The sequence below is a fragment of the Jatropha curcas genome, chromosome 6, assembly GCF_041381405.1.
Source record: "Jatropha curcas cultivar XTBG-Jc1 chromosome 6, XTBG_Jcur_1.0, whole genome shotgun sequence".
Lineage (NCBI taxonomy): Eukaryota > Viridiplantae > Streptophyta > Magnoliopsida > Malpighiales > Euphorbiaceae > Jatropha > Jatropha curcas.
Window position 1 is genome coordinate 11,045,255 of NC_143156.1, and position 26,337 is coordinate 11,071,591.

The 26,337-nt window shown below is 30.7% G+C and overlaps 2 protein-coding genes across 5 annotated transcripts; both read right to left on the bottom strand.

Moving 5' to 3' along the window:
• Nucleotides 1–17,117: 17,117 nt before the first annotated feature.
• LOC105641404 (uncharacterized) lies at nucleotides 17,118–20,434 on the bottom strand. Of its 3 annotated transcripts, none has more exons than XM_012225932.4 (4): nucleotides 20,077–20,434; nucleotides 18,448–18,667; nucleotides 18,260–18,367; nucleotides 17,118–17,671 (listed from the first exon to the last, which is right to left on the bottom strand). In XM_012225932.4, the coding sequence occupies exons 2-4, from the start codon at nucleotides 18,631–18,633 to the stop codon at nucleotides 17,240–17,242; spliced, it is 726 nt and encodes a 241-aa protein (XP_012081322.1). In that variant the 5' UTR covers nucleotides 18,634–18,667; nucleotides 20,077–20,434; the 3' UTR covers nucleotides 17,118–17,239. The 3 variants fall into 3 exon arrangements, with proteins under 3 accessions (XP_012081322.1, XP_012081323.1, XP_012081324.1); XM_012225933.4 differs by having other exon boundaries at nucleotides 18,448–18,634; nucleotides 20,077–20,433; XM_012225934.4 differs by having other exon boundaries at nucleotides 18,448–18,637; nucleotides 20,077–20,432.
• Nucleotides 20,435–20,625: 191 nt separating this feature from the next.
• Nucleotides 20,626–26,102, bottom strand: LOC105641405 (zinc knuckle (CCHC-type) family protein). Of its 2 annotated transcripts, none has more exons than XM_037640992.2 (5): nucleotides 25,690–26,102; nucleotides 24,088–24,210; nucleotides 23,766–23,865; nucleotides 22,865–22,959; nucleotides 20,626–20,913 (listed from the first exon to the last, which is right to left on the bottom strand). In XM_037640992.2, exons 1-5 carry the CDS (start codon nucleotides 26,020–26,022, stop codon nucleotides 20,767–20,769), a joined length of 798 nt encoding a protein of 265 aa, XP_037496920.1. In that variant the 5' UTR covers nucleotides 26,023–26,102; the 3' UTR covers nucleotides 20,626–20,766. The 2 variants fall into 2 exon arrangements, with proteins under 2 accessions (XP_037496920.1, XP_012081325.1); XM_012225935.4 differs by having other exon boundaries at nucleotides 22,865–22,986; nucleotides 25,690–26,098.
• Nucleotides 26,103–26,337: the final 235 nt, after the last annotated feature.

Below are 26,337 nucleotides of genomic sequence, written 5' to 3' on the forward strand. Positions count from 1 at the left end.
CATTTACATAGAACTTGTCAAACTTATTGGCCAAAGCATGCTGATAAGAGTGTTAATCCATCCACATCCAAGACTCCTGCTACTTTCCTAGGTGCACGTCTTTCCTCATTCCATCTATAGCTGCTAGCTACCATTTCTTCCAACAAGCTATATGCTTCTGAAATTTGCTTTTTCAAAAATGATCTGGCTGCTGTGGCATCTAAGGCACTTCGGGTGGTTGGTGTGGCTCCATCATAAAATTGTTGAACCAAAGCTGACTTTTCAAATACATGGTGCCGGCATTTTCATTGGAGATCTTTGAATATTTCCAAAGCTTCGTATAAAGTTTCGTCCTCCATCCGAAAATTGGATATTTCATTCCTTAGCCTTATAGTCTTGCTAGGTGGGAAATGTTTTTACAAAAAAGCTTGAGTCAATTCATCATATGTGATGAATGATCCTGCAGGCATAGAATGTAACCAAAGCTTCGCTCTATCCAAGGGTGAAAATGGAAATAGCCTCAGTTGAATTGCTCCATCTGATGCACCATTTATTTTCAGAGTGTCACAAATCTCCAAGAATATTGTAATGTGAACATCGGGATCTTCATCTGGTAGCCTAGCAAATTGTGACTATTGCACCATAAAAATCAAAGATGGCTTGATTTCAAAATTGTTTGTAGGTACTGCGGTCTCACTACAGCTGGTTGTTCGCCATCTGGATTTGGGATATTCAATTCCCAAAAGGTTCTCTCTTCGACCATCACATCCAACTGCCGATCTCGGTTTGGAATTTCATCTTTGGTTCGATTTTGGATGGGAATTTCTGGTGGGCCCGCCACTTTTTTGCTTTCTAATGTTGGGTCTGCATTGCTACGTCTTCTGGTTATCGGACTTCGTCTTCTTTTTTGATATCTTGGGTTCTCTCTTCTTATCACACGAGTTGTTCTTTATCTCTAGATATTATAGGTTAGTCCTCCTTCAGGGATAGGTATAAACCATTAAATCAACTATTTGTGGTACGCATTAAGCTAATAAATATCTCATGGCTAGATTATCTTGAATATTGATTGATTAACCTTATGATATAAAAGGATATATTAGAACTTGTTATAATCATAATAAAGAAATTCAGAGTTCTAATGTTCCACAGAGATAAAGCTTATTCACATTTAGCAGCAGAAACTCATTAACAACTTAGCATTTCTGAAAAGATTAACAATTGTGTAGACAAAATATAATCAAACAACACTTCAGAAAATAAAAGAAGATAAACATAGAGATTTATAGTGGTTCGGCACTAACTCGCCTACATTCACTCCCCAAGACTCATCTTGAGATCCTCTATTATATTATCTCCTTTCAAGTGTAATAGACAAACCAACTTTACAAAGAAATAGATCAACACCTAGATCTAACATTTATCCCACTAGATTTCCAAAGGTTCTAGTCAACCTCAACCCTTTCTGTCTTTGTAGAGAATAGAAACTCACATCAAGACATTAGAATCTCACACAAGGATAAGGTCGCTTGATAACTTATTACACCATAGCTTTTCACCTAAGCTATTGCATAAAAGTTTTTCGTTCAAAAAATCTCTAGTCTACAAACAGATTACAAAAATCTATATAGATAGAGAGAAACACAATTATAAGCACAAGAAGAATAGAAAACATATTTTGAAAATAGAAATAAAGTTCAAAACTGTTCTTCAAAAAATGTTGTTACCAAATTTTCTTTTCTCTTTGAAAAATATCTCTTGTAGCAAATAGATGAAAAGAAATAAAGGGGGTTGAAGAGAGAGCTTTGAAAGATCTGAAACTTTTAATCAATGGACTCTTACTCTTGCAAAAATCACCACAGCTTTCCAAAGAAAAACGTTTTTATAAGAGGGGTGAAGATCCCGTTACAAAAGACGTTGATATAGCAAAGAACGAATCATACTTCTAGACAGCTTAATATCCACATCCTTTACATTTTCATCTTTTTCTAATTTTGAGGATGGGCTCATTGGTGTGCTACATACCTTGGCATTCTCTATTTTGAACCTTTTTAACAGTTCTCAAGTGTGCTTGCCTTGGTTTATGAAAATTTCATTATCACATTATTTGATTTGAAGTCCAAGGAAGAAGTTTTATTCTCCCATCATACTCATTTCAAACTCACCCTGCATAATATTAGAAAATTCCTTAAAAAGAAGGTCATTAGTAGAACCAAAGATTATGTCATCAACATAGATTTGCACAATTAGAATATCAGGTGCTTTGTTTGTAATAAATAGTGTAGTATCCACCTTTCCTCTAGAAAAACCATTTTCTAACAAAAACTTACTTAATCTTTCATACCAAGCTCTAGGAGCTTGTTTTAAATCATAAAGTGTTTTAGTAAGTTTGTAAACATGGTTTGGTTTAGCAAAAACTTCAAAATCGAGTGATTGTTCTACATACACTTTTTTATTTAGACAACCATTTGGAAAAGCATTTTTCACATCCATTTGATACAACATGAAGTTTTTAAAACATGCAAATGCACAAAGCATTCTAATGGCCTCAAGTCTAGCAATTGGAGCAAAGGTCTCATCAAAATCAATGCCCTATTCTTGGTTGCAACCTTGAACCACTAACCTTGCTTTGTTTCTCCCAACATTACCATGTTCATCAAGCTAATTACTAAACACCCATTTTGTTCCAATAAGAAAATGGTTTTTAGGTTTAGAAACAAGTTTCCAAACTTGATTTATCTCAAACTGATTCAATTCTTCTTGTATAGTAAGAATCCAACTTTCATCATTTCGAGCATCTTCTAAATTTTTAGGTTCTAATTGAGAAATGAAAGCAACATTACTAAAATATCTCTTAAGTTGAGCTCTAGTCATCATCCTTTCTGAAGGGTTGTCAGTGATGTCCTTTTGACGATGATACTTGTGGAATCACCACTCTTTTGGTAAATTAGAAGCTCTATTTTCTGTTTCTGGCATTTGACTTTCAGTTACATTCTGATCTTCATGTTCATCTTCTGGTTCAGCCTGATTATCAACATTTTGCTCATTCTCTGGCTGTTCTAGTTGTTCTAACTGTTCATTTTGCTTTTCTTGATTGAAATCTACAACATCGTCATTTTGTAAAATTTTAGAAGTAGAATCAGATTCATCAAAAACAATATGGATAGATTCTTCTACAAGTAGAGTTTTCTTATTAAACACCCTATATGTTTTAATATTACTAGAATATCCTAGAAAAAATCCTTCATAAGATTTTGCATCAAATTTAGCAAGGTGATTTTCTTGGTATCTGGAATAAAACATTTACACCCAAAAATGTGAAAATAACCGATATTTGGTTTTTTACCTTTGTATAGCTCATATGGAGTCTTTTTTAGTTTAGATCTTTCCAAAGTCCTATTTAGAATATAATAGGCAGTGTTAACGGCTCTTGCTCAGAAATACTTTGGTAACTTAAAATCACTCAGCATGGCCCTAGCCATCTCCTGAAGTGTTCTATTCTTGCGTTCCACTACTCCATTCTGCTGGGGTGTTCTAGGTGTTGATAAGTTATAAAAGATTCATGATTCTTTGCAAAAAGCATCGAATTTCTGATTTTCAAATTCTCTTCCATGGTCACTCTAAATGCCTTGCAAAGATGAACAAACATGTCATATGACTCATCCTTATTTCTAAGAAAGAGTGTCTAGGTGAATCTAGAGTAATCATCAATAATAACAAGTGCATAAGATTTACCTCCAAGACTAGAAGGAGTAATATGTCCTAATAAATCAAGGTGCAGTAATTCTAAAGGTCTTGAAGTAGAAACCATGCCGTTAGATTTGAAAGATTTTCTGGTTTGTTTGCCCAATTGACAAGCATCACAAATGTGATCTTTTTCATACTTTAATTTTGGCAAACCACGAACTAAATCTTTCTTAGACAGTTTAAAAATAAGGTGCATGCTTGCATGTCCAAGTCTTCTATATCATAATCAACTAGAATTGTCAACAGAAACTAAGCATATGTCTTTATGCATATCAGAAAGGTCTACTAGGTATAGATTTCCAAACCTTTTCCCCACAAATAAAGTTTTGTTATCATGCATGTCCTAAACTTCACAATAAAAGGGTTCAAAGATCACTCTTCTATTTTTATCACAAATTTGACTTACACTTAACAAGTTATAATGTAATCCTTCTAGTAAGCATACATCTTCTATCGAAGGATTAGAACCTACCACATTAATATCAACAATTTTACCTTTAGCTTTGTCTCCAAAGATCACTATACCTCCCTTTTTCTTTTCTAATCAGGTGAATTTCTTTCTATCACCATTCATATGCCTAGAGCAAGCACTATCCATGTACCACATTTCTGTTTTCAACTCACTTCTTAGGCACACCTGAAAAGATCACGTAGATTTAGGTACCCAACATCTATTGGGTCCTACAGGATTAGTGGTAACAGGTGTAAATCCTTTCACATTCATCTTGCTGTGATTTTTCTTTTTGTTGAGACTACCAGATTTTTCAAAGTGCTTCTAATGTTCTAAAGTCACAACATTAGAAATAGCATTTTTCTTAATAGAAACATGATTTTGTCTTGAAGTGCTAATTTAGCTAGAACTTGTCTTTTCTTTAGAAAATGATTCTGAAATTGACTTTAGAATTCTAATCTCAATTTTCAAAGACTCATTTTAGAATTCAGAATTTTACATTTTTCTTCAAAGTGTTTCAGATTTTCAGAAAATTTCTCATTACATTCTTTCATATCTTTGATCCCTATAATAAGATCTTTGCATGTAACTTTTTGATAAAAAGCATCTTTCGAATGATTATATTCAGTTTTCAACTTATTGAAATCTCTCTTAAAAGCTTTATACTTTTTAGCAAGCTTTTCAAAGTCAGTGCAAAGGTTATTATTATTATAAGTATCTAGAAGATCACTTTTAGATTCAGATTCAGAGATAATAACATCGCTTTCTTCATGCTTTTGGCCTGCTGTATCTGCTTTGCTACTTTCAGCTTTCTTTGTTGAAGTTCGAGTGCTGATTTCTTTGGAGTCACAATTGATAGTGGCCATAGACAGATATTCACAATTTCCTCCTGGTCATTTTGACTTTCAAAATTATAATCGTCTGAGTCACTCCATGTAGCTACAAATGCCTACTTTAGCTTTTCTTTCTTTGACTTCTTTTTCAGCTTAGGATAGTTTGGCTTGATATGACCGGGCTTGTTGCACTAATAACAAACCACTTCAGAGGTTCTTTCTTAGGTAAGTTGCTACTTTTAGGTGAAAAATTCTTTTTGATAAATTTTTTTTTGTGGCCTTCCACCTTTCTTATAGAACTTCGTGAATTTTCTAGTAACAAGTGCTAAATCATCACTATCAAGATCAGAAGAACTTTCTTCACTAGCAATAACTTTCAAAGCCAGTCATTTCTTTTTCTTATTTTTTATAGTCAAAGAAGATTTAATCTCTTCTGAAATAAGAGCTCCTATCAAATAATCATAGGTTGCTGAAGTCTCCTTATAGTTCATGATAGTTCCAGTAGAATCACACTTTTAGGGTAGAATTCTAAGGATTTTCTTAACAAGCTCATCTTTTGAAATTTCCTTTTCGAGAGTTCTCAAAGGATTAACTATATTTGTGAATCTGAAATTTAGTTCAATAATAGTCTCTCCTTCTTTCATACTAAACATTTCTTATTATCTCCAAAGGATATTAATTTTAGATTCCTTAACTCGGTCAGTACCCTCATAGGTAACTCTAAGTTTTTCCTAGACTTCCGTTGCAGATTTACATCCAAAAATTTTATTATATTCTGTTGAATCAAATGAATAGTGAAGGATATTGATGGCTTGAATTTATAGAAATGTCATTCCAATCAGCATCAGTATACTCTTCTTCTGTCTTTCGAACTCTTACATTTTTCATAGTTTTCATAGGAATACAAGGACCAGTAATGATGTTCCTCCAACAGTTTATGTCAACTGATTTTATAAATTTTTCCATTCTAGTTTTCCAGTAAGAGTAATTAGAACCATTGAACAGAGGTGGTCTAAAAATAGATTGACCTTCTGAAGATGTAAAAGAAAGTGGGGCTACCATGGGATCTTTTCTCTTAATCGGTTAAGCTTCGTTAATTCAAGAGCCAAAGCTCTAATACCATATTATGGGTCCCGTTTATTTATGGCACAACCCAAGAAGGAGGTGAATTAGGTTTTCTACAAATTTGACTTTCAAAAACTCAAGATCATAATTCTGTTGCAGCGGAATTAGAAAACGTTTGTGAGAGTTAGTTATCAAATTTAGAACTTTCTCACAAAGTTGTTGCAAAATTAGAAAGAACCCTTGAAGAATAGTTATTGCATTTAGAACTACTTCACAAAGCTTATACAAGATTAGAAAACTGATTAAAACTCAGATTGTTATTTATACTGAATATAAAAGCTTAGATTAGAAATTAGTATAATCACAATAAAGAAATTCAGAGTTCTAATGTTCCATATAGATAAAGCTTATTCATGTTTAGAAATAAAAACTCATTAACAACTTTGCATTTCTGAAAAGATTAACAATTGTGTAAACAGAATATAATCAAACAACACTCAGAAAATAAAAGAAGATAAATACAGAGATTTATAGTGGTTCGGAACTAACTCACCTACATCCACTCCCCAAGACTCATTTTAAGATCCTCTACTATGTTATCTCTTTTCAAGGGTAGGAGACAAACTAACTTTATAAGGAAATAGATCAACACCTAGATCTAACCTTGGTCCCACTAGATTTCCAAAGGTTCTAGTCAACCTCAACCCTTTCTGCTTTTGCAGAGAACATAAACTTACATCAAGACATTAGAATTTCTCATAAAGAGAAGGTCACTTGATAACCTATTACACCATAGTTTTTCACCTAAGCTATTACACAAAAGTTTTTTGTTTAAAAAATCTCTAGTCTACAAGAGATTACAAAAATCTACATAGACAGAGAGAAATGCAATTATAAGCACAGGAAGCATATAAAACAGATTTTGAAAACAAAAATAAAGTTCAGAACTATTCTTTAGAAAATGTTGTTATCAAATTTTCTTTTCTCTTTAAAAAATATCTCTTGAAGCAAACAGATGAAAAGAAATAAAGGTGGGTTGAAGAGAGAGCTTTAAAAGATCTGAAACTTTTAATCAATGGACACTTACTCTTATAAAAACCACCACAGTTTTTGAAAGAAGAAAACGTTTTTATAAGAGTGGTGAAGATCATGTTATAAAAGACGCTGATCTTTAGCTTTAAAGAGCATTTTGACTTTTCCAAAATAAAAAGATATGTAAATCTTTTGTAAATACTCGATTAATTTATTGCCAAAAATATTTAATCCAAAATCTTTTTCATTTAGGTAAATGAAATTAAAAGAGATAAAAATATCTTTAAAACGATTTTGAGAGAGATAAAAATAGATTTTGTGCTTCTAAGTAAATATTCTCTCTATCCTACAATATATCCTAAGATAATAACCACTAGAAAAATCTTCAATAATTTTCATAGTCTTCAAAGAATCTTGGATTGTAGGAACTTACCTTCTTTAGCAATTTTCATATTAAAAATCTGCATAAAAGAACTTTAGCACATACAAGAATATTGAATTTATTTGTTTTGCATAATCATCAAAATCTGAAGATAAAATTGACCTTTGAGCCAACATAAAGTAATTAAAACATGTGCCCAGATATTATATAAATATTAGTCCAAAAATTATTAATGTAGGGGTATATATGGAAAAAGAAGGATAAATGTTATGATTGAACTAATTTAATTACCCCTTCTTAATCTATGTGAAAAAGAAGTGATATTATTTTTTGGGCACGAAGGGAGTATCATGTTAAATTTTTAATGTGATTTTATCATCCCATTGCAATACGCGTCGTGAACTTGTATTACATATATATGTTTACTTATGATTTAGTTGTTTTGGATATTTTGTTATTATTATTTTAAAAAATTTTCTTTTATTATTAAAATTTGGAAAAAACTTAACATAGCCAAACATCTAATTTCGTGCCATCAGGCCTCCCCAATACACCCATCCTAGCTCGAAAATATTAAGTAAAAAAATCCGATAAACTATACATCAGTTTGAAGTATCTTCTTGAGATAAAAAAAGAAACAGTAACAATTGAAGAAAATATCTTATAACCTCAACAGTAAAAATTAAATCCATGCAAGAAATGACATTGTTGCTATTATGTTAAAGAATTAATAAGTATTTTGTTTATTACATAAAAAAACCAAATTAGTAACAAGTTATTAATGACAAAATATGAATTACTTGGATGAAAAAAATATGAATTACTATAGATTAAAATAAATTGACTTCAAGATATCAAAGTTACTATTTTCTATTTCATGTTACTTTTAGTATAAGTAGTTTATAAAACGAAAACAAAGATTTAAATTCATATTTTAAAGGGTATTATTTGTAATATATAGTTACATGGATAAAATATAAATAAAATTACAGATAATATTAAATCACGGGAATTTATGTAATTATTGATATATAAAGTTAAAACATTATTTAATTTTAAATGGATTCAATCACTATCGCTACACCTATATAATCTTATATTGAAATGTTAAAAAAATTAATCTATTACAATATATTGATAAATTGTATTACTTCATCAAATATAATATAGTGAGTATTAAAACTATATTCTTTGAGAAATCAATTTAAAAAACTGTACTCTCCTGAAAAAAATAAAAATAAAAAGTTATAATTGACATATAGAATTAACGAATTCTAACTAATTATAGCTTTACATACTTTAAATTAACAAAAATATTAATATGGTTTAGTGGTAAATATCAAGTAGGGCTAGTTAACATAGTGGGTAATCGATACCCGTAGACTAAAACCTATACCCTATTCGAATCTATCGTGCGTAGTAATTTTACCATCCATACCCGTCTTCAACATGTTTACAATTGCCCAAAAGGTCAAAGGTTCAAACCTCCACACCACATTTCTATAATAGTATTATAATAGATAAGTGGGTAGGACAGTTTAATATAGTGGGTAATAGGTACCCATAGACTGAAATCTACACCCTACTCAAATTCATCGCGCGTAGTAATTTTACTACTCATACCCAAATCCACAATAAACAGATTTAGTCGGGTCAGATACCCTTAAATAATTATTCTGCTTCCATCCATAGTTATAACTATAATAGTATAGGAAGAAAAAATATGATTATCCTCACTACTTATGTAATAAAGGAATAAAGGCCAAATAGCCTGCTGAACTTGCAAATTAGGATCAAAAAGCTTCATTTTGATTACTTGAAGGTATAATTACTTATAGATATTGATGTTGTGTCATATGCTTGACTGGTAGTGTGCTAATTTTTGTGTTTTAGGTTGCATTTTGCATGAATGCCTGTATATGCATTATTTATTATTATTATTAACTAAGTTGCAAAACTCACTCTTCTCTTATTTAACTTTTCAAGAAGTAGAATCCCCGTCGATTCAGCTAAAGCTCTGCATCCTTCTCAGCAGGGCTATAAAAATAAATCTCTAATTTCAGTAATTACTTAAAACATGTAATTTTTATGAAGACTTTTATTATTTCTAGTTAGTATTGAACTCCGCAGTTGTAGGATTTATATATCTCTAATCGTGTAGTAATATGGGTATACTATTCTATAGACTTATGAATGTCTTAATTATTTATCTAACGCATGCATAAATCAGTAGCCCATATTGTGAATGAGGTGTATTACACATAGGCCCAAACTATGTATTACTTGAGATGTTTGAGATTGGGCCAGGATCATGTGATTACTTGATATAAATATATGTGTGTGTGTGTTTGTGTGAATTAATTTGGGCTTACTGTTTCTAGAATTTTGTTTGGCGTGTATGGACTTAGTAGTTTAGGCTTACTGTAAGCCCATAATGAGGTGGAATACTTCTTACCATCCAGAAGGATTGAATCATGGCTTTGTATTCGTCTTTCCCTTCAGCGGAAGGCAACCTTTATCAGTAGGCCATGAAATGGAAGTTCAGTCTTCTTTCAGGGAAGGAGCCTCTAAACAACCTGACGAACCGCGTTAAAAGTGCTCTCGAAGGTCTTAAGCTTACCTTAGTCTTAGTGCTGTCCAATCCATAATTTCGGATCGTGACAATTACTAATAGAACAATAATTAGTTTTTTCAATAATTAATAATCGCACTATAAATTGATTTAACATTTTCTAAATTTATTTTATAATTTAGAATCCTCTATTTAAAAAAAAAAAAATCTTATAGAAGTTACTACATGTCTACATCTTCTAAATTTATTATAGATACTTATTTTCTTTTTTATGTTCAACATATTTTTAGATAGTGATAAAAATTAATAATACCTTAAGTAAAAGACACATATGATTAATGATTCCTAAAATTTCTTTCTTTTTCCATTCAAGTAATTTTATGGTTTAAGTAATTGTTTTAATTCTAAAAGCACTATTTATGTCCATTGTTTTTAGTTTGGCTAAGAATATGAATTTATTGTTTTTAGTTTATTAGTGTAGAAATTCTTTTATCATTTTTAAATTTATAGAAAAAGTTGGATGAGTAGTTTTTGTTATCATAGTTAAGGAATAATAATAAAAAAAATGAACGACGAATATTATTTTTTGCATCATATTAATTTATTTATATTTTCAATCAAATTTAATTCATACCAGTTATTTATAAGTATTAAAGTACATTGTGTGGGCATACGACTAGTTTTTATATGTTTAGCATCCACAAAGATTTTCTATCCATATTGATAGAAGAATTCAATAGAATCGACCGAGTATTATTTAGATTAATTCAAAATAAAGTAACGCTCGATCAAAGGATCTATTTATTATACAATTAATGTTTGATATTCTCGCTCAATATTAAAATTTTGAGATTTTCGCTCGGCATTTATCATTTTATCTCCTTGTTTATAATTAGTACAAATATTATAAATGTTTGTATTCAATCTAAGGAGAGGACACACTCATTAATCCAATTTTCTAGTGTTCCTTCAAGCTTTTTCTTATCTTTACTTCTAGCACATATCATTCTTTTTTTTTTTTTTTTTTTAATCTTCTTCTCAACCTTTCCTTGGTTACACTGATGGGCTTTAATGTCAGTTTAGCTAAAATAATAAGCTTTCTTTTGAGGATATCAAACTATCCTTCTACATCAGTAGTCTAAAGAATAAAATTGGTAGACAAGTACTTCTATAACTTTGTACTAGATAATTCTCTAATTCTTTTAATCTATGCCCCAATCTAAAGAAACAACTAAAGGAAAAAAAAATTTTTTGAAAAAAGGAAAAGATAAAGAAAACCTGAAATATCAAGTAAGGCCATTAACTTTATAACTCAGTAAAATAATAAATGCAAAAATATAAGGAAAAAAAAACACTAGGGAAAAATATATAAAATATCATCTCTAGTTGTTGGAAAATCTCTCTCTCTTCCCCAAAAGTCATCATTTCTTCTTCCATAGAGTGCTACTGGTAAGCTTACCACTGGTCACCCCCTTTCTATCTGGCCTATTTTTCTTTAATTTTTTTGAATAACACTTAGATTTATGTCTATATATATATGAGTTATTTGTTGTCTATATATTGAGATTATTATTGTATATTTTAAGATTTTGCTATCAGATCTGGTTGTTTTAACAATTTTAAATTTTTTATCATAATTGTTATGATGACTTTATTTATGATATTTTGTTATTTGGGCAGTTATGTAGAAAGATGTGCAAATCTCTTCTTTGATAAACGAAGAAATTTGAGGATAACTAGACCGGATTTATAGCAAGACTATGAATTCGAACAGTGGCCATGAATAGCTACCAAGCGGTGCGAGCAACCGCCTCTGACACATGTATTATACTTTGTCAACTTGATCGAATATTTCAAATTAAGATTGTACTTTTTTATTATTTGTTCTTTGTATGGGTGATTTACTATTAAACTTCCTATAAAAAGGTATAGAAACTTATCGATCTATGTTCTATATCTGTACACGGTTAATTTAATTCCCAGTTTTGATTTCTTCTCAAAAGTAAAAAACCCACTATGGAGTGTTCAATCAAATTTTATTTGTTAATTTGATAAAGTTTTATTTTAATTTTTGTTTGCACCATAAAACAATTACGGCTGACTAACAGTTTGAGTGTGCCAAGTATTGAAATTTACCAACTACGAAATAAAGTGTACCACCTGAACTTCTTAATAAAAAAACTGAAGGTTTTAGCTTCACGATAGACGCTTCACCAACTGCTAAAAATTAATAGATAATACAAAAACTAGAAATTCTAGAAAAATTATATAAAAAATAGAAATTACTTGAAAATTGAAATATTATATTAATAATGACCGAAATGTAAAAGACAATTTGAGATTGCTTGAAAAATGAAATTATAATGAACATAAAAGAAATTGAAATTGCTATTTGCTTGAGAAATTATAGTTGAGTTTGATTTTTTGTTTGAGTTTTTGGAGTTGACTGTTGGGAGAAGAGACTTACTCAAAATTAATTAATTATGGGCCTTCAATATTGAAAGGCCTAATCAATTAATTTTAATCCTAAATAAATTATAAACCTACAAGTCAAGTCCATAATATATAAAAATTAAATATGGTGTAAACAATTATTAGTATTGAAAGAGGTAAATTTTAATCATCGATGCTCAATGAAAAATTATTATTATTTGAATCATTATTTTAGTTTTCATTAAATAATAAAAACAATATATTTATATATAAAAGATAAAAAAATAAATATTTTATTTCATAAAAACAGAAATAAAAAAAATATTTTAAATATTTAATAGTTTGAGTAAATATTTCAAATTATATTTTTCTTCTTAGAGAGATGGTTAAATAAACCTATTAATTCTTTTTGAAAATCATGTCCATGTTAAAAAATTACGCATCACTTTATCTTATGAATAAGATTCTTTTAATAAATGTAACTTACCGTATACTGTAATAGGGTTTGATTTTTGGATGATATATATATATATATAAGGGGAACCATAGATAAGGCATGAATTGAATTAACTCCATTTTTGTTAGTTAGTTCACTCTATATATGTGAATAGAACATGCATCATTAATTTTTTGGCGATCACATTAGTTGGAAATTTACTAAATGCTCATCATACTTTAAGTATTCTCTACATTATTTCTCCATCATACGACAATCCTACTCAAACTTGCCAATGACACGACGTATTGACAAGCACAATATTAGCAACAAACGTGAATGTTTTTTTTTTTTTTTCTTAATCAATAAAAAGAGCTTAAATTTTCTTTTTTTTTTTTTCAAATTTAGCTAATATTTGTAATTTTATTGATGAATGATTTTTACTTATCTTTTATTGTCAATTTTGACCTTCTCTAGATTTTGATTGAGTGTGGTCGACTAATGCAGTTCCGAGAGTGAAAAAAATCTACTTGGCAGACCTTGGGCTTGCTGATAGCGCGAATTGCTCTGAGGATCCATCAATAATCCGTTAATTGTAAAACCATACCAAATTCTTTCAAGTTTGCAGTGAGATGGGAAGGACATTGTCTCAACAACCAATCTTTCAACTTAAGATTCTAAAAATAAGGATGAATGACCAAAGAATGATCATATGGATGTGAGCTGGTGTGTTATGGGGTCAATTAATTGATAGAGTTATACTATTAACCATGCATATTGTAATAATATAGTTTGATGAATGATTATTTTTGAATAATTATTTAATATATTGAATTTGAGATTTGTGTTTAATAAATTATTTTGCAATATATTTAATAATAACGTGTGTCACTGATCTTATACTTGTGATTGATTTAAAGGATAGAGATTAACTCATAAATAGAAGATTAAATCTTCAGTTCATATAAGATATAAAGTTTAGTTCACAGTCTAAGGTTGAATTAACACACTACCAATATGACTGTAGCACAAGATTATATGTGTTTATCTTGATTATGGGAATGGTAGAATTTCAACTTCTTGTGCTAGTGCATTTTGTATGTATGAACTGGATCGAGTTAATTGAGAATATGGTTTTTATACTGACTTAATAAAACAAGATTCTCTGAGGCATTAGAAATAATATTTATACTCTTAATCTTGATTCAATTAATGTGGTCAAATGTATGTTGTCTATCTTTGTTTTGATTCATTAAAAAGTAAGTTTTATTTTTAGAATAATAAAAGTGGTAAATTGAACAAAGGCGGTGTGCATTTGTAAAATATTAATTGATGATAAAATCCATGTCTGGGTATAGAGAATGATGATTCTCCTTAGTAAGATTATAAGTTTTCATTGTGTAAATTCTACAGGTGAATTTTGAATCCGACACGTAAAATAAGTTAAGCAATAGTCTTAAGGTTCTAAATTGCTAATTAAATAAATTGTCAATAATCTAATTTAACTAGTTATAATTCCCCGCTTCACGCGCTGAGTATTAATAAATGATTAACTTTATTTTGAAACTTAATTGGAGGTGTTTTTGATAAAATTTTAAAATAATAATAAATTGTCCTCATTTTTCTTTAAAAAATATTGATTATTTAATATTGTAAAATAAATAAATATAACTATATATATAAATATATATTTATAACATGTTGTTTATTTATTTCTTTCTTTCCCTTTTATTATTCCATATATCAATATCAAAATTTTCACTTACTTAAAATATTAGAATTTCAAATGTCAGACTGGATCTATTTTTTCATCAATGCCATTAAATTTCCATTTGAAAATGCCAATTTTTTTTTATCAAAATTAAAGTTATAGAGCTTAAAATTGATAAATAAAAATTTAAGGGCACAATAAATAACACTCTATGAATTTAGAAACTAATTTATGTATTTTAACTAAAAAATTGGTATTTAAATTTTTTCTAAAAATTTAAGGGGGACCCATTGCCCCCTTGGCCCAGTGCTGAGTCCTATCCATTATGTATTAATCCAACGAACTGATAATTAATTTGAAATAATTTACAGGTAAATCAGTTTGAGATTATTCTTTTTTATATATAATTTAAATTATTTAAAAAATCCTTTAAATATTAGTTTGATATTAATCCTTATTTAGAAAAAAAAATGATACTATAAAAATAATGATTAAAAAAAAAGTTAACAATTCACAGAAATCCATTGTACTATGACAATCGGCTACTAAATTAATAAATAAAAAATACAATGTAATTGAAAAAAGAATGCTAATATTTGAGCCAAATAAATAAAAAAGTAGTAAAAATAAAAAGAAAATTAAAAGAAAAAACATCTATATGAGACGACTAAGATTGTAATTGAGAGAGTAAATTCGGTTTATACTATTTTTAAAAAAATGAGCTTACTTTTACAATCTTGCTATGGTGATTATTTCGCAATTCAAAAACTGAAAACAAACAATAATATTTTTAACAATTAAAAAAAAAGAAAAAGATAAACAGAAAATAGAAAAATAGAATACCCAAATTATATATATACACACGAAAAAATGTATTATGTAAGGCCAAAAAAAATGTAGCTAAAAAACAAAAAAACTCTAAAACTTTCTCTTTGTTTCAGCTTTATATATATATATATATATATATATATATATATATATATATATATATATATATATATATATATATATATATAGGCAATGCATATGAAATCTTAACATGAGGTGTTTTATAAATAGTTATGTTTTGAAAATTTGAAATTAATAAAGAGTTAAATTATGGATTGTTAGTGGAATAATTCATAATTAATTATAATAAGAATTTACTAGTTCTAGTAAATGTTTTTGTTATAATTAATAGACTTATTAATTTTATTCCTATGATCTCTATTGTGTCTGCATTAATAGGAGCCAGTGTGAGATATTTTTTAATATTTAATAAATGAAAAGATTTTATTTTATTTAAAATAAAATATTCTTTTCGTTTTAAATTTTAAGCAAACTGCGTTTAGAACAGAACAACGAGTCTTATCAATCGTTCTGTTCGCGGAAGACAAGGTATAGAAGTCTATTTACCGTGTTTTCTACCTATCAAAGAAAACACACCCTTAAAACAGTTCTTTCTCCCTCTTCTTCTCACTAGAAAAGTCTACCCACACAGACTTGGTTTCTAGCTTTAACAAAGGTCAAATAACAGAAGGCTTTGGGTGATTCAGGGAAAAGATAAACGGTATTCCACTGTTTCATTCATGAAAAATAAAGGAAGATGGTGAGAGATTCTGCACTACAGGAGGTAAGTAGAATCTACTATTTATGAAATATTCATTTGGTTTACCTATGTGTATGTTTGTTCTCTTAAAAAAAGAAAGAAAAAAAAAAAGAAGAAATTAAGAAAGAGACATAAGAGGTCAAAATAAAAGTACAATGGTTTCAGAAGTCAAAGTCATGCTCCAAAACACAATTTCTCCGGGCCATTGTTATCAAGTTGGCGATCCAAATCTAAAAAATTAGTCTGGTATAAATTTTGTTTCACTTTCAAATTCAAAATTTGTAATTTTCTTTTAAAAATAATATGTAAATCATATGATAAATATATAGGATAATGTCCAAGTAATAAGCAAATAAATTAAAAAACAATCCATAGGGGAGGAGGTGAAGAAAGATATCTGAACATCGTTCAGGAGGCAAAACTTGCAACAATCATATGATAAATATATAGGATAATGTCCAAGTAATAAGCAAATAAATTAAAAAACAATCCATAGGGGAGGAGGTGAAGAAAGATATCTGAACATCGTTCAGGAGGCAAAACTTACAACCCATTGAAAATTCGTGTAAAACCTTAAAACCATGTATGGTGTATTGTAATCAATCATATAATGGAACGAAAATTATATTATATGGTTGATTACATTATTTAAATTGACCTTAATTTTTAGTGTAATGTAATTGAAGTTCCACTGTAATTTTTATTATTTAAATTGATGTTCTATTCAATACATCAAAAAATATGTAAAAACGCCGTTGCATTCCTTAAAGCCCAAACCCATACCCATTCTCAACAAATCATGTCTCCTACTACCTCATCATCACTTCCAGTGATTGCTCCCTCGTTTTCCTTGTCAGCACAAGTACGATAAAAGTAGAAAGCATAATCTGTAATAATTATAACATACTCATTGGCAGGAATCACAAACAATACAAGTAGAAAACATACACAAGTTCAAACGTACATAGTTGTAATATTCAGAATTAAGAACAGAATTATAGAGAAAGTAACTAAGGAACATCCCCAGTTGTGTCATTAGCTACTGTAGGCTTGGTGTCCTCTCCAGAAGCAGAATTAACTGGAGGCTGGCTAGGCAATAACTGCATATTCTGCGCCATCTCCTTTACCTGCGGACATCTAGGCAACCTTCGCATAATCTGTGCCTGCAGAATCTCTTTAAGCTGCTCTATCTGTTCTCCTTGTTTCTCCACCTGCTCTTTCATCTCACGATACTGCTCTTTCATAGCAAGATCCTGCGCAGACAATGGCGATGTAGCACTGTCAGAGGCAGAGCTTGAATGGCTGTAGTAAACCGACACCTTGCGCTTCCGCTGGCCTTCATCAACGTCCTCCAAGTATATTTCTCTCTCATTAATGGAGGAATCAGGTCCAGAATCAGTTTGCTGTGCAGAATGTTGCTCTGATAGAGAATTGTAATCATCCTAGATAAGATTGATTACAATGATTAGGATAATAACATAGACCTATGTTGCACGGAACGGAAACGTGGAAGCGCGGAAACGGACATGGAGAATGGTGTTTTTTAAAATATAGGAAGACGGAAATGTTGGAAAATGCATAAATATGAAAAATATAAGGTTAAATTTATATATATATATAAAATAAATTACTATAAACTATTAAATATATTCAAGAAGAAGTCAACTCCAATCAACATTTAATCATATCTAAAAGAATTATAAGTTTCATACTCATAAAAATAGATATTTGTGAATTTGCATTTATTTATGTATTTATTTTAATTAGAGAAATGAGTTTTTGAGAGTTTCTAGTTTACAGCTATCGTACTTCAAGGAGGAAAATGTGTTTTCAAATCATCCAATTTGCGAAAACGGCTCCGAAACATTTCTAAAGAGTTTCCAAATATTCCCGTGCAGGAAACCTATCCGAAATACATAAACGGCGGCCAAAGAAAGTTTTTGTGCAACATAGATATAGACAAAACTATAATAAATGGCCATTATATAACTAACACAAGAGTATTTATGGTATAATACTTCAAAACTTACCACAACACTTTGAGAGGGATGGTCAACAACTGCCTGTCCTTCATATTTCCTCATCTGAGTGTAAGTGAATACCTCCTTGCTCAAAGGTTCAAGTCCAGATGGTGTAGCCTGATAAGTAGTTGACAAAGCATTTAAAAAAAAAAAATGTAACGAAAATTAGCATGAAATCAGAAACATACAGAACTTACTAAGTGTCGTGTGTGCTCTGCATCGGATATAGATTCCTCAATATGGCGAGATGGACCAACTCTCTTACTGTCGATCTTGCTTCGCTTATTCCTCAAGAATTGTAAGCACTTAGCATTTTTTCCCCGTTGACCTTTCCCCCAAGCTATGTCTCTAACGCACTTCTGTTTTTTTCCGCTTGAGCGCATTCTGCTGAGAAAAGTTCTTATACCGGTTGGCAGCCTTGTATTGTTCGTTTTCAATGTTTAGGAGTGGAATAAGAATAATAAAAGGGCCTAATAATATTAACTTTTGCTATTTACAAAGCCACCCAACATTTTTTTTTAGGCATTTTTTTCATTTTTTTTTTATGTTGGTGGTTTTCATTTTGCACTTGCATTTGTGAAATAACAAATTGAATAATACCAGAAAAGGAAACAAGTTTATATATAATTAGGCATTCAATAACAAGCTCAGGTAAAGCAAACTGGTATTTCACAGAAAAACTATATCTCAAAAATAAAAACTTGCTATCGAACAAAATTAACATTTCACAAAGCACATTTTCAATTTACAAGCGTCATCAAAATGTTAATTTAGCTGGGTAGCAATTTTTTAATTCACGCCAATCAACCTTTTTCTGCTACATATGGAGAGGATCGAAAAGAAAAAATTATGACTTTTATTATAATAAAAGTGATAGAAGACTTAAGGATTGAAGCTCACTTTTCTTATCTTCTCTTCACATGGACAACAAAGCTCTTCTTGCTTTTCATAACCATAGTAAATGCCATTGCACACCTAGCCAATCAAACTTATAATTTTACTTGATGTTCATTTTTTGATAATTGTTTTTTGTTTTTTTATAATTAGGTATAAAATTTATTGAATAAGAAGCTATTCAGTGTATCGCATATTTTTGAACTCTAAGAGGATTGGCATACGCAATCTTTCCCTTTTTTTTTTTTTTTTTTTTTTTTTTGTAGGGAGACTGTTTCTGTGGCTCCAATCCATGACCTCCACGTCACAGGTATACTATCCTTTATTTCTTTACATCCTTAATTTCTTTTCATATAAATTGTGTTATATAACCATATTTATCATTCTAATTATGCATTTTCATGTTTTTAATCTAATTTTTCATTTTCAATTTTATTAAATATCACCTAAGTTTAAGGATGAATTCTAAGTTTAAACCCAACAACTTTGGCAAACTCAAGAAGGAAGGTCCCTCTTAAAATTATCACCTACAGTGGTCATGGCTTCCTCTACCATTTTCTAACCCACCTTCCTCATCGTTCATCGCCAATAAGGTTAATACTCCATCATATCAACATAACCTTTTCGTTTCTACAGATTTAAACATCTGCAAATCTCTCAATTCTGATCCAACATTCCCAGATTATTCTTTTTTGTTCCCCTTAATTTTTGTTATGCTTGCTAAGCTTTAACTTTTCTTTCAATACAGAAGGATTGTATTGATCTTTTGTTCATCCTTATCGTTATTTTCTATTTTCAAATGCTGGAAAGCAAGTCTGATTGTTCATACAAAAAAAAAAAAAAAAAAAAAAAAAAAAAAATTAAGAAAAAATTAAGAAACCCAACTCATTGCAAACCCAACAAGATTAAGAAAAAATTCGCGATAAAAAAACCTGTGGAGAAGTTGGCCGAGCAAGGAACCCTCCCTACCGGCGGGGCGATCGACCACTGTTTGACTTACAGCGAGCTGCTGGCGGCAAAAGGATTGGCTGGAGGTTCAGCGGCGTTAGAAGAGAGAAACGAAGAGGTTAGCACTTAGCAGTGTTGAGCAGCGTGAAAGGAAGTATAAGTTTTAACCTAGTTTTCAGCGACCGCCGAATCGGTCGCTAACGGTTAAAATTCCGATCAGTAAATAGGACGAAACAGCAAATAAGCGAGGCAACCACACCTATACTGACCGATTTGAATCTGGCTTCGATAGCACATTTTCGTCATTAAATGAATTTATACTTATAAAATATTTCAACATAATTAAACTAAATCCATGAATTCTATACTTCAAATTCATTTGTACAAAAAAAGGAGACAAGCATTTTAAGTAAAGGTCAAAAGAGGATGGAGAAGAAGAGAAGAAAAGAAACAGTGATAAACAATGGGAGAGAAAAGATAAAATCATGTATCAAATTGTACACATGGGCATTCACTTCTATCTGATAGATTCGTTTATGGAATTCTTATGGATTAAGAATTTAAAATAATCATTTTGAGAACAATAAGTAATTGGAAGTTTGTAATAGTTAAACCCTTTTTAACACATCCATTTGAGCCACTTTTATACATAGTTAAATGCTTAAACATGAAAATCAACTTGACTGCAATGAGCGTGCTCGAGCTGCAGCTCTTTCTAGTGCCTTCAACCGGTTAGCTTCCATTCGTGCTTTCTGTTCATCTGTAATCACAACTTCATTAGACAAGCTTTCAGTTGGTGGCTCCATGCTACTCTGAGGTTCCTGCAATTAGGATAGGATCGACAGAAAACTCTGTTAAATATAAGCAAATATGTCAATTTCAGAGACTAAATTACATTGCCTGAACTTAAACAGAGGTTCAAATCACATGTTTAATTGTTGGTACGAATGCACGCTCATCTAATTATCTGAGTTTTCTTAGACTAAAATTGCTAAGATGGCATTAAAATCACGATATTCTGAAACACAGATGAAATGCATCAAAATATGCAGTTTGGCTAGAGGTATTCTTGGAACTTGAATGTATATTAGCATGAGAAATAGGTTTCAAAGCCAACAAAAGAACAAACAAATTGTACTTTTAAATCCTACAACATCTATAGCAATGCATAAAATTGGATAAAAGTAAGAAAAGTACAAAAATTATTCTTAAGATTGAAGAAAGAAGAATAGTATGTTTAGAATTAATTGCAACCTGAAATAGATGTTGGAAAAATTCCATTCCCAATTTTAAATTTAGGACCAGATTGAGATAATGTTAGTATTTTTAAGTCAATTAAATTTAATTTTTACTCAAACATAATAACAGATTATTTTCACCTTTTTAAAAGATAAAAATTCAAAAAAAAAAAAAACCTAAAATTTAAACACAAAATGAAAGATAACAAAAGTTTGGATTAATAAAATCCAATCTTTATTCAAACAAGCTAAGAGACATTAATATTTTCAAAAGATTAAAATTCAGAAATGAAAAAAATGAAAAATTAAAAAGAAATGGAAACTGAAATTGAAAACTGAAAGCAATAAAGTTGATTTTTGACAACTTACAATTTTTTTTTTCAGCACATATATATTTGATAGTTTTTAGTTTTTTATCTTTTGATTGGACATGGTTACAAATATACAAAAAAAAATATGAAACTATGATTATCATGATTTGAGCTGAATGTTTATAATATTAAAATATGTAGAAAATTTTCATCCTTTATACAAATTAGTCCTGCAACTTTTTCTCTTTCTATTTTTCATTTTTATTTTTTATTTTTAAATTTTTATCTTTTAAAAATGTGAAGTTTTTTATGAATAAAAATTAGATTCAATTGTAATAACCACAAACTAGCAAACTGTACCATAGTAACAAATTTAACAATGAACTCCAATTGTAATAAGTCGCGGAATTCAGGATAAAAAGGTTTATAAGGCCAAAACTATAACGTTTCGAGGGAAGAATATCACAACATTGTTCATCTTAGTAATCCAAAATCAATAATCAATTGTATAACATTTCATTTGAGCCTTTCCTCTGAGGACCAGTACTTTAGTGCTATTATTTAACAGAGAACAACAATATCGCTGACTACATTGAGGGAACAATTAGTTGATCCATCAATGCACAAACTTTTAGTATGTCTTCATTGATGTGCTTATAGATTTTCATGAATACTGCTCAAACACGAGTAATATACCAGGCAAAATGAAGATTTAAATGACAATTACTAATAAATTCAGAATTTCATATACACTTCTGGTATCAGTTTGTATAGAGCAACAAAAAACACTAGGTAAAAACACTTCTGGTATCAGCATATACTACTTAAGCTTGATTGTCTGGACATTTTAATCTTAAATCAGAGCTAATGTGCCCATCTTGTAGGATTTTCTGCAGATTTTGTTGTCTCGTACACCAAAGATAAAGAGCATGCAGATAGGATTTTTAAATTGTAGAAGAGTTAATTTACACATATTTCCACTCTTCTAGGTGTTTTAGTTTATTGCATTAGCTACAGAAAAACATCAGAAACAACATCACAAAGACTGTTGCTTCCGTTATTATCAGTGTATTCATAACATGCAAATGGTCATCTTCCGTAAAAGAAATATTCAACTCTACAAGACACAAGTTCCAGTTTTTGATAAAGAGATATAGCAAAAGAACTGTGACAACCAGGAGGTATAGAATTAAAGCAGTTAAATTAAAAGAAATAACACTTACTTGAGTAGCTCTATCATAAATCTCATGGAGCATATCTTCTTGCATAACATTTACATCATGGTCCCTCAAAAATTGACCTCCCGTCTGATTCAGCCCTACAGCTTCAGCAGGAGTTGAATGATCTAGGAGAATTTGACAGGTATCACTAAGAAAGAAATGACAAAAAAAAAAAAAAACTCGCACAAGTGCACAAACATGAGAAGTTATCTGATAGTGAAAGCAATAATCAAATGGATGTTGGAAGTTACCATCAGGATTAAAGAAAAAGGAGAGATTTCCATTCGTAAGAAAGATTGATATTACCAAAAAGGTCTAAACCCCTTTTGTTGGACAAATGACAAACCAAGAAAGGGGCAAGCAGTGTTGTCTATCACAGAACTAAGATCTTAATTGCAATTGAACACGTCAATTGATAAGCAAAAGCATTTAAAGATGGTTAAATTTAATGTCAATAAGAAAATAAGACACATTGCCTTGTTATCATCAAAATCAATCCATTCAACAAGTATTATCAACAGGACTGAGTTATCTTAAAACCAAATTTATTCAGTTCAAATTGTTTAAACTGAGGTAAGCCCAACAAATTTGAGGTGTAGTTCAAGCATCAGCAAATTATACACACACACATATTAACTGATTGGTAATTAAAAATAAAAGCACGAGGGATAACATTTATAGATCTGCTCTCAACTTTTTACTTTTAAAAAGTTTATTTATCCAAAAATAATCAGATTGTAGTGTTCAATTTTTGTCCCCATGGTTGGTCCCTCCAAAATTATTTGCACCATATTATAGCTCAAGCAATAATAAAAAAATACATATCTACTTGATGATTAAAGAAATTTTGAAAATGTGTAAATATACTACATCCAACACCTTATTGGCAAGATAACCAGAATACCTTGTTCAAGGTTTGGACCAACATGTTCAGTAGGTAATTCATTGAACTTTGTTGGATCCCCTCCACTGGCAACTCTTTCTCTTAACTCTCTGAGGCACATCTGGTCAAAAAATGAACAGGAAAATAATGTAAAGAGAAATCCATTGCAATTATATGTGTGCATGAGCATATTATGCAACAATGTACTAGTAAGATATAAAGAAAGAAGGTTAAATCTGTACCTCAATTGCATCTGAACAAAACCTCATCAACATAATGTATATAACTATCCAGCTGGAACAAATGACCTTAAACGTACAGGTAAAATGTAAAACTTGTTTACCTTTACATGTCTGGTGGCAGCAACTTGTTCCGTCTTATGTACAAATTGATCAAACGAATAATAAGGCAGCAAGCGGGAGTGCCATTCACTGTATAAGCGAATCAGATTTCCTAAATCGCTTACCTGTAAAACATAACTCTCAATTGAACTGAAAGACCGAAGACACGTGAACAAAATTAAGATAAGCTTTAGAGCATTTAAAACATAGACAATAATAAAAAGAAGACGAATCTTTCTAATTCCCTTATTGGAAAACTTATGCTAAGTTGGAAGACAAAAGTGCAGTCTCTAGTAAAAAAATAATGAAGTACCACAACTGTTGCCAAGGTGATACCTAATAACTCTTGGGAAGCTTGTAGTCAACTTTCTGGCTCAATATGGTCCAGTGTTTCTCAAATCCAGATAACATACATATTTGTACAGTGGAGAAAATTGAATAATCATAATATTTAGTAAATTGCACGAGAATGGCTTTGAGCAGCTCTTTCAATGTAATTTTAGAACAATTTTCCAGCTTGTATTTTTGCATCACACTTCCATTTGGTGATGGTATACAGTCTTCAAAGCAAATGTATATCATCTTTAACTAGATGCAGCAAAAACTTAGCTGATGTAGATGCAATAGTTGTAAAACGTGTGGCTCAATTAAACCTGGATCCAGGTGCACACAAGCACCCGGCCCTGGGCCTTAATAGTCTCAAGCAAGGCATATCTCAAAGATGCATGCCTAGCCACCCATGCATGTGCCTTTAAGGGAGTCTTGATGTGCATGAGAGAGTTCTATTAAGAATACTATAATTTCATGGAGTTAAATCTTAGAAGGTGAATATGATCTTGGATGCAGATAACTCATGTTGAACAATTTTTAGCACTTAGCTTCCTTGCAATACTGGTGGTTTACTTCTGAAGTAATCATTAGTGCTTATAAATTTAATTGCACCAGATTCTGCATAAACTTTAAAGAACTATGCACCTCAAGTTCTTCTTGCACTTTGTGCACTTAGTGCGCCTTTGACAACCAATGTTGCTTGGATTTCCTTAGTTGTTGTACAATTCGATTAGATTTACTAACTATTCCTCATTCTCATAAAGACTTTTCAAGAAAGAGCTTACTTTAAATTGTGATTTCTTATGAGGGATTCCATAATTCGCCATGTGAAAAAAAAAAAAAAAAAAGGATTAAGCGTAACCTGTATATGAACATGTGACTTAAGAGGAAAATCCAGTGGTTCCATATTATCATAATCAAGTCAATCTCAGATCACTCGAATAACCATGATTAAGTCAGCAATGTTAAAGTGAGAATCTTTGATTTCCTTTAACTTCTAACCAATGGCAAGAAAAATAAAACTTCATCCTTTCTTTGCCTTTCAAATTTCAATTACTTTCTAATTTCTATCTGTTCCGACCAAATAGAGACTTTTAATTTCACAAATCAATAACCGAATCCAAATATAAGATAGCAGAAAGTTCTTAAAATCGGTTGCAAATCAGAATTAAACTACTTAAGATCAATTTTAATCATTCGAATTAATATCGGTTTTAACAAACTAGTAGAAAAACAAAATTTCAAAAGACTGAAATCAAAATGTTAATGAATACCTCATGTCCGCGGCCACGATACTTAAAATTGCGAGGAAAATGGCGAAGAACATAGCCCAGGCCATCGTCGCCTAGAAGAATCTCAGGGGTGAGTTTTGGCCTTGTTCTGGGCACCTTCTTAGGTTTCTCCGATTTAGGCTTCGAATCGCCATTACTGGGCTTGAAAGGAAACGATCTAGAAGAATTCGAATTGCTGAGATTGCTAAATTTAGAATTAGCAACAGGGTCGGGGTTAGGGTTAGTATTAGGATTTGAATCAGGGCAGTCGCGCGACCAGTGGCCTGGGCGCCCGCATTTGAAGCATCCAGTCGGCGCTGCTTGTGCAGTGTCCATTTCGATTGCTGTCTACGTCTCTCTCGCCGTTGAGTCGGTGAATTTTGTACAGAGAATCTGCAATAGTTTGCTGCGTCGTCCATTGTTTTAAGCTATTCTCTACTTTCCGTTCGTTTTTGGCGGGAAAACCCCCCGCCAAGTTTCTCCTAGCCGGTTTATTACACTGCAGGGAGAGATAGGCACGGCAGTCTGAGTGAACCGCAGATTTCGGTTCATTGGACCAGCGGTTCGAGATTTTTAAAATTTTAATTCAGAATCAATTTTAAACCTCCTGGTTCAATTATGGCCGATTTCGGTATGTTTCCGATAAATTGG